Consider the following 20,417-nt stretch of genomic DNA (forward strand, 5'->3'; position numbering starts at 1 on the left):
ATTTTTTTCAAGTGTGTATGAAACATACACCAAGATAAACCATTTTATCGACTATAAAACAAATCTCAATAAATTTTAAAGGATTAATATCATATGAAATATGTTTTCCAACCATAGATAAGTAGGAATCAATAACAGAAAGATGTCTGAAAAATCCATACATTTGGAAATTGTGAACAACACTCTCCTGAATAATCCCTGAGTTAAGAAGGAATCACAAGAGGAACTAAAAATATTTTGAAATGAAAACACAACATATCAAAATTCGCAAAGCATGGCTAACTGTCCTTAGATAGAAACATAGCATTAAGTGCTTATGTTAGAAAAAGAGAAAGGTCTCAAGCCAATAACCTTAGTTTCCTCCTAAAGAAGATAGATAAAGAAAGGCAACATCAACTCAAAAGAAGCAGAATAAAGAAATAATAAAGATGAGAATTAATGACTCTGAACACAGAAAAACAATATACCAATATCAGGAATAAAAGAAGTCATCACTACATATACAACAAACACTATAAAGATATAAAGAGAATATTGCAAACATTTTTAAGCCAATAAATTAGCAAACTTAGATGACAAATTCCTTGAAAGCCATAAAATACCAAAACTCAATCAAGAAAAAACAGATAACCAGAATAGTCCCTTAACTATTCAAGAATAACCAGAATAGTCCCTTAACTATTTAAGAATTAAGTTCATAGTTACAAACCTCCCAACAATGAGAAAACTCTAGGCCCAAGGGGCTTTACTGGTAAATTCTACCAAAGATTTAAGGAACATTTAATATAAATTCTACAGAAACAATTCCATTACAATTGAAGAGAAGGGCATACTTCCCACCTCATTTTAAAAAGGTAAACATGATCCTGAAATGAAAACCATACAAAGACATTCTAAGAAAAGAAGATGACGCCTCAGTATCATGCATGATTTAAGCATGCAAAGAATCCTTTAAAAAACACATTGTATCAAATCTAGCAATACATAATAAGGATAATATCATAAGTAAGCAGATTTTTTCCCCAGGAATAGAAGGTTCATTTAACATTAGAAAAACAATCAATACAATTTACCATTTTAACAGAATATAAAGGAGAAAGACCATATGATCATCACAATAGTTGCAAAAAAACTTTTTATAAAATTCAACACTTATTCATGATAAAAACTATTACCATACTAGGAATAGAAGGAACTTCCTCAACCCAATAAAGGCGGTATTAAAAACCCTACACTTATATCAAAGTTTTATAACTTGTTATACTGAAATAATTTTAGGCTTAGAAAAGACTTAGAAAAATAGTACAAACAGTTCCCATATACTACACACCTTCCCCTGATGCTAATAGTCTATACAGCCATAGTACAGTTATCAAAACTAAGAAATTAAATTGGTACAAAAGTATTAACTACCAAATTTATTTAGATTTCACCAGATTTTCCACTTATGGCCCTTTTCTGTTCCAAGATCCAATCTAGAATCCCACATTGCATTTAGTCATCATGCCACCTTAGTCTCTTCCAATCTGTGAAAGTTCCACAATCATTCCTTGCCTTTCATGAAGTTGACACTTCCGAAGGTTTCTTAGATTTTCTCATGATTATACTGAGGTTATGCATTTTGAGGAAAAATAGTACAAAAGTGATACAGCCTTCTCAGGGCATCATATCCTGGGTTATAATGATTTCAGTGTCTTATTACTGGTGATATTAATCTTGATCACTTGGTTTAAGACAGTGTTTGCCAGGGCTTTTTACTGTAAAATTACTCTTTTAATCTTTGTAAATATTTGGGGAAAGATACATTGACACTATGCAAATATCCTCCTTCTTAAGCTTTTGCCCACTAATTTTAACATTCATTGGTGAATCTTGCATACAGCAATTTTTACTCTGGTGTTTTAATGGTAATTTTCGATTTCCCTGATTCCTTCTACATTTATTAACTGGAATTCACCTATAATGAAGACATGTCTCTTCTCAATATTTTATCTATTTGTTCAATCATTAATTTCTGCAGTATAGACCCATGGATATGTATCTTGTTTATTTGGTCATATATAATATTTGTTTTGCTACTGAAATTGTTCCAGCTTTCTGTGTCCTACAAACATGCACCTTTTCCCATCTACCTTCGTTTATTTATTTTCTGGTACCACAAAATTCCTTGGGCTCTTCTTTCATTTTCTCCACCCCAGCTGTGGGATCAACTAGTTCTCCAAATAACCTTGGTTCTTTTTATTGGAGAATGACATTTAGTAATGAAGATTTAGGTGCTAGATGTGATTAATGTCATATTTAATGGTAAAAAATGTTTTCTCCCTAAGATTAGAAACAAAGCCAGGATGTCAACTCTCATTATTTCTATTCCACTTTGTAGAAAGGTCCTAGCCAATATAATAAGGCAAAAGAAATAAATAAGATATGTGCAGATTGAAAATGAAGTAAAACTTTTTATTTATAGAAGATATGATCATCTATTTAGATAACCCTAAGTCATGTACAAAAACCGCTACTAAAACTAATAGCTTGTAGGATACAAGGTCAATATACAAAATCCAAGCCTATTTCTACTGGCAGCAAACAATATGGAAATGAAATTTAAAAATACCATCCACATCAGAAGACATGAAATACTTATGGATAAATTTAACAAAATATGGGTAAGAACTAAACACTGAAAATTATGAAACATTCCTGAGAGTAATTAAAGAAGACCTAAATAAATGTAGACGTATAGCATGTTCAAATGCCAATTCTTCCCAAATTTTTCTATAAATTGAACATAATCTCACAGAAAATCCCAGCAGACTTTTTTGTAGACGTTGACAAACTGAGTATAAATCTTATATAGAAATTTAACTAGATTAATTCATATTATAAAATACCCTACCAGAGAATCCTAAAGCTTGAAGATACTGCAAAGATCATAATTTTGTGTGGGAGTAAAATAACTTGTCCATTTCCACACAAGAGGGAAGAAGCAGATCCAGGATGAGTATTTCCACCTTCCAGTACCAAGTTCTATAGAGTGGTACATCATGATACTTGTAATTAAGATTAATTCACTTTTAACTTTGCCTAGGAAGAGATTTAGCTTTCCCCTAAAGATACCAGGATCTTTACATGTGCCTTCATCTCTAGGTTTGCCACAATATATAGAAAAATGGACAATAATCATGTAATAAATCTATTAAAACAGTAAATGTCCCAAAGCACATTAGTAAAACTGTAATTAAAATGTACCTGATCTTAGAGATGCATTAACCTTTTATGAATAAGTTACGTGTTTTAAAGACATAGGACCCCCTAAAAATGTTTGCAAACACTAGAATTACAAATGAATTCATTAAAATAGCTACTGGCATTAGCATTCCTATAATTAATTCCTTGTTTGTTAGTGATACAATACAAACCCAAATAAAACCAATCATATTTTCACATCTTTTTAGGAGTCTCAAAATTTAAGCATGCTGCTATGACGCTGTTCTTCTTCAGGTGTGTGAAGATGGCTGAAAACATTAGTACCTCATCTGACATCCAGTATACTACCCACACCCCCAGAGTAAACCTGTAGCAGGCGTAAATGAGTGTAGAAACTTTGTGATTTTTGTGGTTGTGCTTCTTTATGCAAGATAGTTAACATCTTTGCTCAAATTAAGTAGCAACTATTTTTATCAACATACTAACAATTTAAACTAATTTCTTCACATGTATCATCCAAAGCTGTGCTTTGGCAGCTCCTTCTCCTACCTACTTGCTGGCTTCTCCAATTCCACTCACCACAAGGGAGCTGTCTGGGTAAACATCTTAATAGTACCTTCGCTCTGGGCATATTGAGCCCAGTGGAACAGTGACAGGATAAGCCTTGATTCTTCACTGTGTGGTAGGTGGGTTCTCAGAGTGTTCTCTAGGTGATGCCAGACTACAATTTAACATGAAAAGCTGCGTGCTGATGACGAAATCTTTGTAGCATATCTTACTCTCTGAATAGGACTGAAGAAAGTCCACGTTTTGCCCCTTCTTTAAGGTTAGCAGTGCCATACTGGTGCTCCACATTTGTCTCAAAGAAATTTTTCTTTCTGTCATATTTTGTTGTTGTTGGTTGTGGTGGAATCCTCCTCAGACAGGGTATATCAAAGGAATATTTAGTTGTGGCTTATACCTTTGTCTGCCAAAGAAAACCTCTGACCATATATTATTTCTAGGAGACATGCCAAGATCTTGATAATTTTCAGATTTCTTTTTCAGGTTCTTTTTTTTTAAATTTAATTTTATTTATTTTTTTATACAGCAGGTTCTTATTAGTTATCTATTTTATACATATTAGTGTATATATGTCAATCCCAGTCTCCCAATTTCAGGTTCTTTTATAGTGTACTGACATGATAAACAGTACATAGTGCATTAGGGGCTATATATGGATGCAACTCATAAAGAATATCATCAGTGTTATAAAGTGGATGTATAACTGTCTACATGAAGTTAATAAACACTGAGGAAACTTAAGAATGGTCACAAGCTTCTCATAAGGTTTGAGAAGGATCCAATACTTACCTCAGTGCTTTATACATGGTAGAAACTCAAGTTTTTTTTTTTTAACATCTTTATTGGAGCATAATTGCTTCACAATGGTGTGCTAGTTTCTGCTTTATAACAAAGTGAATCAGCTATACATACACATATATCCCCATATCTCCTCTCTCTTGAGTCTCCCTCCTACCCTCCCTATCCCACCCCTCTAAGTGGTCACAAAGCACCAAGCTGAAGAGATGTAAGTTTAATTGAAGTGAAGTTTGAGTAGAGGTATTATAACATGGTGCAACTATTTTCAACACCTAGTTACAGGAAATGCTTACAAAATCACCACACTCCCTATTACTGTAACATAATACAAAAATGAAGTACTCATCTCACTTCCTCATAACTCATATGATATCATTCTATCTTTAGGGGTTAAGAGAGAAGAATATTTGTCACAAAGTAGATACTACATAAATGTTGATTGATATATGTTTTAGAGAAAAATATGGAAATCTGGGATAAATTGAAATGGAAGGACTAACTACACAAAATGACTAGATAAAAATTCTAAGCAAATGCTGAACTACATAAAAATTTCATAGTAAAAATTTTATATGAGCATTTGAAAATCAAAATATAACTATCAGTGTCTGTACTAACAATATCTGAAGTAGCAAAAATAAAATTTTAAAAATTTAAAAGATAGAACAAACACAATAATTCCTGTTCCTAAACTTAAGTAAACACTGCGTATTAAAAACAAGTACTAAGCAGATAACAGTAAAAATAAAATTATATAATTTGTAGCATCCATTCTCTGGGTCTTTAAGTTCTGTTTCAAATAACAGAGATGTTCCAAAGAAGACAAATAAATTTATTACTTTGTTAAATATTAAAACTAAATTGTTTTAAACTCCTTTTAAAATAAATTGTATAAATAAATATGAAGAGTTCACTTTAAAATGAAAGGCATAGAGACAAAGTATTAAAATTATGATTGTTTTGCTAGTTAGTTTTCCTGAAGAATAACATAACATTGGTGCCTTCATTTTTTATGAATTAGGAAATGATGAGAGGCAAACTAACAAATTATTGTTATAAAAAAGAAAAATTGTTTGATCACATTGAATAAAATTTCAAAATGCATTTCGGGAGTCAAAACTATCAAGAAGATTTTGTGCTGAGGAGTCCTATATTCAATTAAATAACTGAGTAAAAATTAAAAATATAATTACATCATTAACTTTTATTCACTTAAACATTTTTTTGCTGTAAATTCATTTTAACCAAAATATATAAATACTATGCCATGAAGATAACCTACCTTTTTATCATACACATCTTGCCAGTTTACTCCAGAAAAGAAACTGTGTCTCATAATTTCTTTTGCATCATCTGGTCCTCCACCAAGGCTGCGAGGACAGAAATAAAATTAAATGAGTATAAAACGTTTACATAAGCTGAATGCATAACTACAAAGTTTTTGTGAAATGTAATTTTCTGTGTGTAAATAGTTCTTGTGATAAATAGCCATAAAAATAAAAAGCTTTTGTTGTAAGATCTGATTTTCCTAATATGCTATTAATAAGAACCAGCCTCAGGACAGTATGGTATTTGAAAAGAGCATAGGCTTTGGAGACAAACTTGAAACATGCAACCGGCTCAGAAATTTATGAGATATATGACAATAAAAAAGTTACTTAATCTCAGTTTTTTCATCTGTATAGTGGGATTAATAATACGAGCCTGGTGGATTATTGCAAGGGTTAGAAATAACATAAGTACCTAGCACAATAAGTGGTAGCTATTGTCAATTCTATAAACCAAATTTATTTTAGAACGACTTTAGTCAAAATGCACCCTTGTTAACATAAATTCTGAAAAGACTAGATAATTACTTAGAAAAAACAATTTGGAGAGCATTGCTAACGACAGAATCTCCTGGAGTATTTTCATATCTCAAATGAATTTTCACAGAAATGATAAATTTAATCTATGAAATATCACTGCAATATAATATGCTATGCAAGTTTCAATATAAACTAAAAATTTTAAAATACTCCCACCCCATCTTTGAAGGTACCATTATTCAACTGATACGTGACACAATCTGAAATTCAGGTGCTTTCTAGCTTTCTCAGTTTCATACAGTGCCTACTAGTCACTATGAAGAAAGGATGAGAGAAACAGAAAAAAACAGAGAAGGAAGTAAGGTGGGAGGGAAAGAGGAAAAAGAGCAAAAAAGAAAGGACGGGGAAAGAAAGAGGAAAAGAAAGGAAATCTATTTAAAGCTGAATTTGATGCAGCAAGTTTTATTTGATTTTACTCATCGTTAGGAATGATATGTGCTGGTAAATGCTTAACAATCAGCTCTCTGAGGGAAATTATGCATATACAATATAATGCATTTTATATATATTATTTTTACTGATACAAGATGTGCAGAAGTAAAACATTATATAGTGTTTCTAACCTCAAAATATATAAGCAAAATAGATAAGTAACCTCAAAAGCATAGATAAGAGTAAAATTTAACAACATGATTAAAGAGTGATGAGTTTTGAGTATTTTTTACCCGATTTTAATGTTCCTGATTTAACTGTAAGTTTATATAATTTAATTTTTAATAATGACTGTATTCAACAACCAGCTCACAAAATTTTTGAAATTTAACAATTGGCTATTCTAAGCTGGTACATTTCAACTCTCAACACAACACTGAGTAGGAAAAAACGCAAATAGGTCATAGAAAACAAACAATTATACAATTTAAATGAATTCTGATTATTATTAGGTACAAGAAATACATGACTGGGAAGAATCCAGGATCCTCTGACACATTGTCAGAATGGAAAACAAAACAATTAGCTGATATCTGAGTATCTGTAGTGATGATCCTATAGTTCCCACTATCTAGGTCTCCTATCTCAAGATTCATACAGAATAAACTACACTCCTGATATGGAACTTTTAGATTGGATCAGATCATAATAGTTGCGTGCATATTTGCAACTTTCAGACTGGCAAATCTATATTTAGTTAACACTCGGCACTTGACTCCCTGGCCTCACTCTTTTTCATTCTATTTCAAGTTGTATACGTCTCTCTCCTGGTAGAATGCAAATTCTTTGGAGGGGAGAGTTCAGTACTGGATTATCCAAAAAGCATTTTAAAGCTTGTGCTTAGGGAGCCAGAAAAGCAGAAACACCAAAACACAGGCTTCTGAAAAGAATTATTCAACATTTCAAAGTATGCATTAAAGTAGTATGCACAAGAAAAATCAGCAGTTCATTGTATTTTCTTACATTTGTGTTACTGTTTATTTCAATACTGTTTTCAGTCTTAATTATATATATGAGATGATGGATGAGGTAGGAGTCGGAATGGAGAACCGTAATCATTTTTGTAATTAAAAGGTTTTAATTCAGCTTCAGTTTTTCATTTTTATGTCACCCCTCAATTCTCTAGCAATAGTTTGGCTTTGGACATAGCCAGCATTTAATCTATATTTATCAAATACATATAAAATTAAAGTATCGGCCATGAATGCTATACAAAGACTAAGAATATAAGCTTAGGCTGCCATTTTAGAAGTTGGTAGAGATTCTTTAACACAAGCTTCTTCAAAGTGTGAAACTGTCAAGAATTTCAATGTCAATGACTCCCTAATATACAATTTAAAACTTCAAAATTATATCAAAATATGATTTACATTAAGATATTTTTGTCTAAGAATACCAAATTCCCATATCAGAAAGCCAAACTAAAATCCTCAGCTACTATGGATTCTTCATAACTAGAAACAACGTCTAATTCATATTTTCCTTGTGTTATTGAATACAACATGAGGTCATGCTTTTCCTATAAAATTTGCATAGGAGGCTAAAGGAGATACTAATAGAATAATCATAAAGTAATGCAGAATAAGAAATAAAAGCAAGATGAGAACTGACTCTTTGATGGAACTGATAGCAATTCGGTAAAAAGTATCAGAAAAATTCAGGCAGTATTTAAAATAGTTGAATAGGAATAATAAAGAGGTATACTATAGTGCTATCTTTGATTACGTTTCCAAAGACTTTTGGAAGGGTCCTTTGTTGGCTCTTTCTCTTTCTACCTCTTAAATTTTGACATTTCCCAAGACTCTGTCCTAGGCCGCCTTCTTTTTATATTCTACTCTTTTCACTATTCTCATGGCTCCAGATACCTCCTAGATATCTACAGATCCCAAATCCAAATATTCAGTTTTGTGTTTCTTTTTTTTTTTAAATTAATTTTTATTGGAGTATAGTTACTTTACAATGTTGTGTTAGTTTCTTCTGTACAGCAAAGTGAATCAGTTATACGTACACATATGTCCCCTCTTTTTTAGATCTCCTTCCCATTTAGGTCACACAAAGCATTGAATAGAGTTCCCTGTGCTATACAGTAAGTTCTCATTAGTTATCTCTTTTATACACAGTAGTGTATATATGTCAATCCCAATCTCCCAATTCATCCCACCCCAACCTTCCGCCCCTGGTATCCATAAGTTTGTGGATCCCAAATCTGTGTCTTTATTTCTGCTTTGCAAATAAGTTCATCTTTGCTGGGAAAACTGGACAGCTACATGTAAAAGAATGAAATTAGAACACTCCCTAACACCATACACAAAAATAAACTCAAAATGGATTAAAGGCCTAAATGTCAGGATGGACAGTATAAAATTCTTAGAGGAAAACATAGGCAGAACACTCCCTGACATAAATTGCAGCAAGCTCTTTTCTGACCCATTCATTACCCATTCATTACTCATCCTAGAGTAATGAAAATAAAAACAAAAATAAATAAATGGGACCTAATGAAACTTAAAATCTTTTGTACGGCAAAGGAAACCATAAGCAAAATGAAAAGACAACCCTCAGAATGGGAGAAAATATTTTCAAATGAAGCAACGGACAAAGGATTAATCTCCAAAATGTACAAACAGCTCATGCAGCTCAGTATCAAAAAAACAAACAACCCAGTGAAAAAATGGGTGGAAGACCTAAATAGACATTTCTCTAAAGAAAACATACAAATGGCCAACAAACACATGAAAAGATGCTCAACATGACTAATTATTAGAGAAATGCAAATCAAAACTACGATGAGGTATCACCTCACACCAGTCAGAATGGCCATCATCAAAAAATCTACAAACAATAAATGCTGGAGAGGAGGTGGAGAAAAGGGAACCCTCCTACACTGTTGGTGGGAATGTAAACTGGTACAGCCACTATGGAGAACAGTATGGAGGTTCCTTCAAAAACTAAAAATAGAACTACCACATGACCCAGCAATCCAACTCCTGGACATATACCCAGAGAAAATTAGTTATTGTGTTTCTGTTAAGCACTGGTACTATTTTCAGCTGCCTGATTGATATCTAGGTTTTCTATAGAAACCTCAGACTCGGTATAGCAAAACTAATATCAACATCCACCCCATCAAGCCTCCTCCTTTGCCTGTACTCCTTCTCTGTTAATAATAACTCCATTCTCCAAACTAGTCATCCAAGTCGGAAACCTCAAAGGCAACCTGACTCCTTCCCCTTCCTCACCATTTCTATTTAATCATTCACAAAGTTCTATTTAGCACTCTTTACAACCGCTTTAGGAAGGACTCCATCTCTAATCTGGACAATTCCATATGTATTCTTAATTTCTCTGCCTACCTGTCCCTGGTGCTTCACTGTTTTAATCTATCCATGACAAAGCTTCCTGAGTTACCTTTTCATAACACAGACCTGATTACACCATCCCTTACTTTTAATAATTCAGTGGCTTCACATCCCCTTCTGAATAAAGATTAAATATTTTCTAAGAAAGATAAGGTCCTTACAATCTAACATATTGGCTTCATCTGCCAATGTTACCCAACTCATATTCTACACTCCAGTTGCTGAACTTCTCAAATGCCATGTTCATTTGCAATTCTAGCTGTTATTTACATGTAAAATTCTCTTCATGAAAGCCACTGCAAATTCCAACTCCTTCATGAGCCAGCTCAAGTTTTCCAATCCCCTTAACAGCTAATAATTTCAAAAGCATTTGTATGTAGTTTAACCTGAGCATCTGTGAATATGTTTTGTGCCCCACATTATTCTATGAACAACTAGAGCAGAGATTATCCATTTTATTCACCCTTGCATTCCCAATACTTTAATGTAGCAGTGGAGGGGCTTGACATGTCTACCTTAAAAGGAAATAATAGATAGTTAAAAATACCACATCTTCTCTTTAGACAATATCAACCTCTGGGTAGACAAAACTTTAAGAGTTGTCCTATGTACCAGGCCACTATCATTCTAGAAATTTACCTCACGTGTATTCAACAATTATTAAGTACCTACTACGTGCTATCCCCAGGGGTGGGGTGTGGGTGGAGGGTGGGAAATGACAATAAAAAAATGAATGAGACATAGACATGAAAACCAGAAGGAGTCAGAAAAAGATGGGTTAAAAATTCACTGCCCTTGAAATCTAAGGCAAATATTAGATCCAAAACTCAACTAGATAAAATTGAAATCCTACCTCTATATAAAGATTATCTATTGCCAAGTACCACTTGTTACAATAGTTGTGAAACAATCACATCAAATGGAATACATTTTAAAACCTAAACTAAGAAAATGGTGCACTGTAAAGAAGATACAAGAGAAATATCAAATAGGCAGGTATAAACTTGATTTCTATTCTTGTTCTAAACGAATTTTCTGTGAGAACTAGGATAAATCACTTAACCCTCCCTGGGCCTCATTTTCTCCTCAATCAAATGGAAATGAGAATAACATCTATCCTACCTACTCCACAGGCTACTAAAAAGCAAGGAAAACAAGCGATGTGCAAATGCCCTGACAAAGAACACAAAATCACTTTATAAATATAAGGTAAGGTTTCAGTTACTAGAATTATGAAACATGTTTGAATGGTTCTTCACAAAGCAAAAAGATGGTACCTCTTTTATTATGTTTGCTTATTTTTGCTGAAGGTAAAATCATGTTCCTCACAAATTTAAAAGCTAGAAGTATGTGATGGAAACCATCTCTAAGGTAGACAAAGCCCACAATTTAAAATTCATTTATTCCTTCACTCATTAATTGTCTGTCAACAAATACATACTGAGCATCAACCATAAACAGAACATTAACAAAAATTATGTGAGGTGTTACAAAAGATTAAACAATATATGAAATGACCTACCCTTAAGACGCTTAAGGTCTAAGAGATTTTCAGAGACATACTGATATGCATATATATCTACTGGAACAAAGAATATACACATGTATATACAAACACATATATTAAGGGACATTTTAAAATTAATACTCATTTCATGTATGACTTATAAAATGTATGTGTAAATAAATATATAAACATGAACAATGAATACTATAGCTCATTAAGCAAAGAGCTGTAGGATTCTTCAGGTCATAGCTATAGCTACAAAAATAGAAATATAAAGTATGCAAAGACATTTTTGCCATTAGTCCTTTCAGTCATGCGTGAAAAAGAATTATCTTCAAAGACAAACAAGGCTTCCCTGGTGGCGCAGTGGTTGAGAATCTGCCTGCTAATGCAGGGGACACGGGTTCGAGCCCTGGTCTGGGAGGATCCCACATGCCACGGAGCAACTAGGTCCGTGAGCCACAACTACTGAGCCTGCACGTCTGGAGTCTGTGCTCCGCAACAAGAGAGGCCGCGATAGTGAGAGGTCCGTGCACCGCGATGAAGAGTGGCCCCCACTTGCCACAACTAGAGAAAGCTATCGCACAGAAACGAAGACCCAACACAGCAAAAATAAATTAATTAATTAATAAACTCCTACCCCCAACATCTTCTTTAAAAAAAAAAAAGACAAAAAAAGTAGTTAGATATGTTAACATACATACATGTGGGAGGAGAGTACAGAGACAGTTCTATCTGTTTTATAATGTAAATCAGCAGAAATATAAAGCCCAGAGACTGAAAGGAAAAAAGGGATCCTCCTATCCCCACAATAGCAAACACCATGGCAATTACGAAACTGTTTGTTCATAAAACTCTCAAAATCTTTACGTGGTAAAATCTGTATAAAATTTCCAAGTTAGGAAAGAGTTGAGGAAATTTTTTAAATGTTCTATATTATGAAGTTAAAAATAAGTCAGTGTCTCAGTGGGAAGATGTCTACACCAAATACATTGCTTCTTGGAGGTAGTTATATTTGAATTAATTTCCATATCACAATTCCTAACCACATTCATCAGTAACTCACTGCGTGTTATTTGCGGCTTACCGTTTATTTGGATCCTTTATCAAGAGCCCTGAAAGCAATGATTTTGCATCTGAAGAGAGTGTTCGAGGAAATTTAATGTCTTCCATTAGAATTAGTTCAAAAAGTTTCTCATGATCCTGGTTGTAGAAAGGTAACCTCCCGCACATCATTTCATACATGACAACCCCAAGGCCCCACCAATCCACGGCTCGGCCATAGTCATTATCTTCTAACACCTAAAAGTGAAACCAGTAAAAGATCAATTTTTACACGTTAGCTTTTAAAGCATTATTTATAAAACATAAGATTTTTACGTAACCTAGGTAGGCTATTCTGAGATCTTGGCATTTAAATTATGAAGCATCCTACAAAAGATATAAATCACACCAAATATGTGAAATGTTCAATATATATCCAGAAATGACTGGGTACCAAAAAAGGTATTGCAACAGATTCTAAGTAAATGAATATGAGTGCCCTAAGGATCAAATGAAAACTATTTGCATATTTTCATTTAGGCCTACTTAATTTTTCATTCTGGTTCCACTAACATGGACTTCAAGTAACAACTTAGAGCTAAACTGTGCCGATTATAGAGAACATAATGTGTCTACCACATTCTTGTACTGAGAAGAACCAACTACTGCAAATCAAACAGTGAAAGAGGAGTAAACAAATGCAATGTACTAGAGAAGAGTCCAGGGCATGACAACCATGAAAATAAATATAAAAACTTTTGGAGGCCCCTACATGTTTAAACTCTTTCAGGAAATATTTAAGCAACAGAGTGAATATAAAGATTTACTGTTTGGGTTGTAATAAACTTTGGTATCCAAAGTTTAAGTACCTCACAACAATTTCTATTAAACACAAACAATAAAAATTATGGACTCAATATTTGTAGGGTATATGACCTTAAATTTATTTCCCAAAACACATTACATGTAAAATAAATTTAGTAAGAAACAATATGCAAGTATAAGTTAGGCTATGTTAGAGCAACCTGTTCAAACTGAAACATGATGACGTGCCATTTGTCCCAGAAAGGTAAAATTTGATTTACCTTTCTACTGCATATGTTCCTCATCTGACGGAATTTTCTTTATCTATTTGGATCTTTCAATATTTTATTTTAAGATACTATATTTGAATAATCTTAAAGCTTACTTTATCTGATCCTCTTAGCTTTGGGATAAACAGATCAAGAAAACCATATACATGAAATTAATCAATCAAAATAATCTTATAATTGATGACACTGGAGAGAATTTGATACAGAACAAAATAGTACTCATGTTCTAAACTTTCTTAGTTTGAGTTAAGTAAGTATGTTGTTGAAGATTACGCCTATGTGACTTTTATTTAAAATTTAACTAATAATTTTGTAAAATGCACATAATATTTTTGACAGCTACACTATGATTACTGTAAATACTATGAAATGCACTTTGGTAGACAGGGTATTTAAAGGTGGAGAATGTAGTTTTAAGAAAAAAACTGTGTTACCTAAAGATCTATTTAGTAGTGTTTTCAAATGCTACAAAAAGATTTTTTTCTTCCAGTTTTACCAAGACACAATTGACATACAGCTTGATAATTAATATACAGCATTGTATAAGTTTAAGGCATACAGCATAATGATTTAACTTATATACATCATGAAATGATTACTACAATAACTTTAATGAACATCTATCATCTCATATAGAAACAGAATTAAAGAATTAGAAAAAGATTTTTTTCCTTGTGATGAGAACTCAGGGTTTACTCTCTTAACTTTCATATGTAACATAGAGCATGTTAACCATATTTATCATATTGTACATTACATCCCTAGTATTAATTCAATTGTATCATTGTTTTGTGGCTAAAGACAACGAGAAACTGAATTGGCAATATATAAACATAAGTCCAGTTTCTACATTTTTCCAAAACCCTTTTGTAAATCACAAACTAAGCAAGATGTTTTTGGAGAAAACAATAAATTCTAATTTCTATCTTCAGCCAAAAATATTTAAAATTTCTACTTGTTTGAAATGAGTAATGTGAGAACATATAGAAAACAAGAAACAACTTGAAGTAGAAGGAATTCTACTTGTGTACTTAAAGGAAATGCTGTATATATAATTTTTAAATACCAGTGACTTTTGAATCTCCCCCACATCCAATTAGTAGAATGTACTGTTTGTAGGCCTTTATCTAATAGATGCAAGATTTTACCTAATAACAAAATTTTTTAAATATAAGTAACCTTTTACTGCATTCCTACAACAGCAACAAAACAGTGGTACATACAATAAAGAGCCAAATGTGGCTTTTAACCTCTTTTTTTATAAAACCATAAAAAGCATAAAAGCTGGATTAACTGCCTCCCGACCCCACATTTCACCAGCCGGGTTCTCATCCCCAGCTGGCAAAACTGGCAATCCTTTATTTTTGTTTAAATACCTGGTTTGCAGCCAGAAGGGAAAGCGAGTACATAAAAAAAGGATTTTATTTTTGAAGAGAAATAAGCAACTGAAAAATAAAACTGCATTGTAAAAAAATCTGCTTGATAAAATAAAATATATTTTATTTAGCTTTGTAAAACAAACACTAATTCTCAAGATATGTGGTTTTGCTTTTGAACATATGAGCTTTAATTGAAATATACATACATAATGCTACAATTAGAGCTGTTTGCTGTATTACTTTGTACTAAACAAATCTGATGTAATGTATTATTTTACTGACATGTAAAACTTAGGCAATGTTGAGGAGAAAATACCCCAACAACTCAGGCAGGCCTCTTCATCTAAGAGTCTTTGCTATCAATTAAAAAGAAAGATTTCTGTTCAACTCCTACCTCAAGACAGCTGGAAGATGAAATACACAAGAAATAAAAATAAAAGAGATTATAATATTCTACATGTGGCTATATAATAAAAAATATGTTACCACTTTTCATACAATGGCTTTTCTCTCTCCTTATATCTAAATTATTTCAAAATACAATACTTTGAAATAATGTGGAAATTCCAGAGTGAAATTAAAATCCACAGCCTAGTAATATATAAAATTTACATTCTTTAACCTAAGAGTTGCAATTCCTTCTGGTTACCTCTGATGATTTATTTTTCCCTAGCAAAATGGCTAATTTACTTCATGGTTATCATGAGGGTCGATCCAACCAGTAGGATAAATGGTAATGTAGAGGTACAACAATTGTAAGTTACATTTCAGCTCCATTAAAATGCAATTTATCATATAATCTAAATATAAATGCAGGTCAAAACCTGCTCCTAAAGAAATAATTCACTGAAAGACTTATCCTGAAGAATTAAACTAAAGACAGTGTCTCTTTTCCATGAAATCAATGTCACTAATGTTTAAACTAAAATCAACTTTAAATATGAATGCAGACATTTAGTATTTCCTTCTACACCTACTGTCCTCTGTAACCATAGATATAGCTTCACTTTATAAGCACATTTAACACAAATGCCCAAACAGAGATAAAGAACAAGTGGTGATTTGGAACACTAAAAGAATGTAAATGTTAAAACATGACAAGAGGTCATATCAATAAACACCCCAACAGAGCACAAGCTCTAGGAAAAAAGGCTTAGTTTCAATGTTTCCACTAGAAGCCAGAGATTGCTTTACTTTATGATATAATAAAATCTAAGACTCAAGGAAGTCACAGCAGGTTATCAGTTACTATTAAATGTTCTGGTAATATTTGATTAATATTTGATAACATTTAATGTAGATACTTCTACTTATCAAAACCCAGATGAGTTTAAAAAAATCACCATGAACAGCTCTTGAATGGTTACTAATTTCAAAGAATGATATAAATAATAAATTATATATTTTTAAATGATACCATCAATTAAAGTTCCCAATGTAAATATTTGGCTACTGGGTACTTTCAAAAAACATACTCATTTCAATATCCTTTTACCAATTAAGATTTACTGGGAAGCTGAAGGAACAACCTTCCTCAGCTTGTTTGCCAGGCCACACAATGCACTAAAGGCAAGCAGTTATGAGGAGGCTATGTATGCCCTGGAGTGGCTTACTGCTCAATCAATAATCCTGACAGAACAGATGGGGGAAAAAATTAAACATCTAAACAAACTGTCTGTACACCTATGCTGTGAAACTAAACTGCGAACTTGGATGAACCAATTTACCGCTAATTCAAACAAATTTTTTTCTGGTAACCTTATATTTCAGGTAACTTATATGTGTGTTTTATATATAAACACACATTTGTATACTTTATAATTTACAGAAATCCTTTAATATTCCTAACATCACAGGAATTTGCCAAAAAAAAGAACTACAAATCTTCTAATTCAGATTCTAAAATGTATTGCAGCTTCAGTAGAACTATATATTTCATAAGAATTATGAATTCCATGGTTTATTGGTATTTTCTTCATAAATATATACTTTATATCCAGTTTTCAACCGCTCTAATGATTCTAAAGAGACTGAAACTGTTAAGTGCCATTTGTTCTGAATTAAGATGCTGTAAGCTTTATGGCTACCTCCTAGCATGCAGACACAAGTACTTGCATGCAGCTAACATCGTACTTTCAAAAGCATTCTCTGCCTAGAACGGGCAACATTCCTGATAAGGAGAAAAGCTAAATGGATACAATACTGGTGATTAGATCATACTTATGCATATCTTCCCAGAGATTTCTATAGTCCCTTTTTATCCTGAAGCAACAAACAATATGGGATTCTAAGAAACTGGGTCTTTGTAACCAAAGTAAAAATGGCCATTGTAAAACACTATAGGTAATCACTAGTGTTCCCAGTTAGGGTTAGTTTTGTATATGTTCGTATGTTGCAGAGAATTAAAAATTAAACTCTGTGCTTAAATTAGGATCATTCCAAAGTACTGAATGCAAATATTCTGATTGTTAAAACCAAAAGACTATATAACACTGAAAAGAACTTTAGGTGAAAAATAGCTACTATAAGAACTGACAGAACTCTAGGGAAGTAAAAGCTGCTACTTATAAATGTTGAGAGACATTAATATTGAACTAAAAATATCATTTTTGTTCATATGTAAACAATATCCAGTGGGGACAAAATGAGATTTTTTTTACTATGAAAATTATTTTAATTGAAATATAGTTGATTTACAATGTTGTGTTAGTTTCAGGTATATAGCAAAATGGGATGGTTTTTAATATTATCCAGAAACAGTATGAACATCAGCCAACTCATGACAGAATTTCTTAAATATAAATTCTAACTATAAAGCAGACAACTTCTGTCTGAACTAATCACTGTGCTCATTTACTTAATTTTCCCCTTAATATTGGTGATGAGACCTTTTTAGAACCATCAGGAAGATGAAGGTTTTCAAAAACACCTCAAGAGGATAATTGTTACATGAATCATTAACAACTAAATAAAATATTAGGAATGTATACAGTTTTGGGAAAGCTACTAAAATAACTTTAAATTTTTACAAAAAGCTTAGAATTTGAGATTTAGTTTCATAATCTGTTAGAACCAGTAGAATTTTGTCCAAGGGTATGCAAAATGCAACTATGTGTGCTACTATTTTTATCTACAGATGAAATGTACAAACATATATAACTTTGACCTCATTCATTTATTTTAAGATCCCCTAAAGATAATATTGATAGAGCCCATAAAATTGTCTTTTTCATTTATTCTTTGTTGTATTTAAAATAAATAAATAAAATTCCATTTAGTACTCTTAAATCGAGTTTGGTTCTAACTACTCCCCCCATGTACACTACCCTCCATACTACCAACTACCTTCACCCTTAATTTACATGATTCTCTCAACCCATTCTGAAGAAGTTATTGTATACTTTTAGCCTTTCATTTACATAGAATTTAATTTCCATTTGTGCTATTATCTATATAGAATCTCAATGACTTTAAACAAATCTTTGTATCAAAATAGTTATCAGGGACTTCCGTGGTGGTGCAGTGGTTAAGAATCCGCCTGCCAATTCAGGGGACATGGGTTCAAGCCCTGGTCCGGGAAGATCCCACATGCCGCGGAGCAACTAAGCCCATGCACCACAACTACTAAGCCTGCACTCTAGAGCCCGCGTGTCGCAACTACTGATGCCCTCGAGCCTGGAGCTCGTGCTCTGCAACAAGACAAGTCACTGCAATGAGAAGCCCCGCGAACCGCAACGAAGAGTAGCCCCCGCTCGCCACAGCTAGAGAAAGCCCGTACGCAGCAATGAAGACCCAATGGAGGCAAAAATAAATAAATAAAATAAATAAATTTTTAAAATAGTTATCAGGATATTCTTGTCTATTTCAGATATTGTCAAAATACATATTATAAAAGATATTAAAGCTAGTAGGCTTCAAAAGAAAAGTGAATAAAATGATACCAAGTAAATGTTTTCCAAAAATGAGGTTCTGAAAATTAGGAATACATCAAAAAATCCATTTTCAGCCACTGAAAAACATAGTATTTTACACATATGAAATAAAATTATATACACTTTTTTCCTGAACAGCAACCACAATTAGATACTATGTATTTTCCAACAATCAAGTCATTTTTTGCAATCTTTTTGTTAATTCTAACTTGATTATCAAATAATTTTTATTTTTACACTATTACAGAAGTGCATTTCTCTAGGTTTCCAAAACCACCTTATTCAACCTTCCCCATCTGTCACCATCTGCTTCTTTTTAGCATGTACTTTTTGTGTGATCACATAAGCATGTGAAAAATAACTAACATTCAGATGATTATCTGCTGGTACATTTGAGGACTGGGCATAATAAAAGTGAACTGCCAAAACGTACTTAACACTTTTAATTTTGTTGGGTCTTGCATGTAAGCTACATTTGATTTTCAAACTGTTTTACAGTTGGAAAGTTGATCAGGTACTGCTAACTCAAGAGCAAAGCTGAGACTCTAAATAATTAGCACTGCATAAAAGGATGGTTTGGATTCAGTGAGAGCCAAGTCAAATAATAAAATTTAACAGTAAGATTTTATATGTGATTTCTAATTTCTTCATAATTTCTAGGCATGAAAATATAGTATAGATTGTGAAAACAAAATCCCCTCAGAATATCTTATAGTCCATAATACATGGCAGGTCAAATTTATTTCCTTCTAATACAAGAAAGAGCAAAAACACTTTAAAACTATATATACTAATGCATTTTTAGAGATGCAGCACACTAAATGTATAGTTTATATGCCTGCTGGGACTGTATCTCTGCAACCTCTTTTTAAAAAGACACGATATTTTTTCCTTTAATAATAAAGGTCTATAATTCTTCATCAAAAGAAGAGAACAAATACTTTAAAAATACCCTTTTTTCAACAAATGGCATTTTTATACTATAAAACTTTTCATTTCCTGGTGGTCTTTGCCACAAGAAAAAACTTAAGTTCACTTAAAACTGAAGTTTATTTAAAACTCAGCTATGAGCCTGAGATATAGTACAGTTAATATATCAGCTTCGAACCTATTTCTAAGTCTTTTTGAAGTATCTTTTAAATACCCTGCAACAATCTTTAAACAGCAAAGCATTCCTACCTGATTAAAACAATTTAGGGACATCCCTGGCGGTCCAGTGGTTAGTACTCTGTGCTT

At 32.6% G+C, this 20,417-nt stretch overlaps 1 protein-coding gene across 7 annotated transcripts in view; it reads right to left on the minus strand.

The window, feature by feature from the left end:
• The window catches only part of AKT3 (AKT serine/threonine kinase 3), a 379,537-nt gene that overhangs the window by 70,246 nt on the left and 288,874 nt on the right, over positions 1-20,417 (minus strand). For all 7 annotated transcript variants that reach the window (XM_067030723.1, XM_067030721.1, XM_059079103.2 and 4 more), the window contains 2 exons: positions 12,820-13,034; positions 5,849-5,936 (listed from right to left, as the gene is read on the minus strand). In XM_067030723.1, coding sequence (XP_066886824.1) covers positions 5,849-5,936; positions 12,820-13,034 — 303 coding nt within the window. The remainder of the gene's footprint in view (positions 1-5,848; positions 5,937-12,819; positions 13,035-20,417) is intronic.

The sequence above is a fragment of the Kogia breviceps genome, chromosome 1 (genome assembly GCF_026419965.1).
Source record: "Kogia breviceps isolate mKogBre1 chromosome 1, mKogBre1 haplotype 1, whole genome shotgun sequence".
NCBI lineage: Eukaryota > Metazoa > Chordata > Mammalia > Artiodactyla > Physeteridae > Kogia > Kogia breviceps.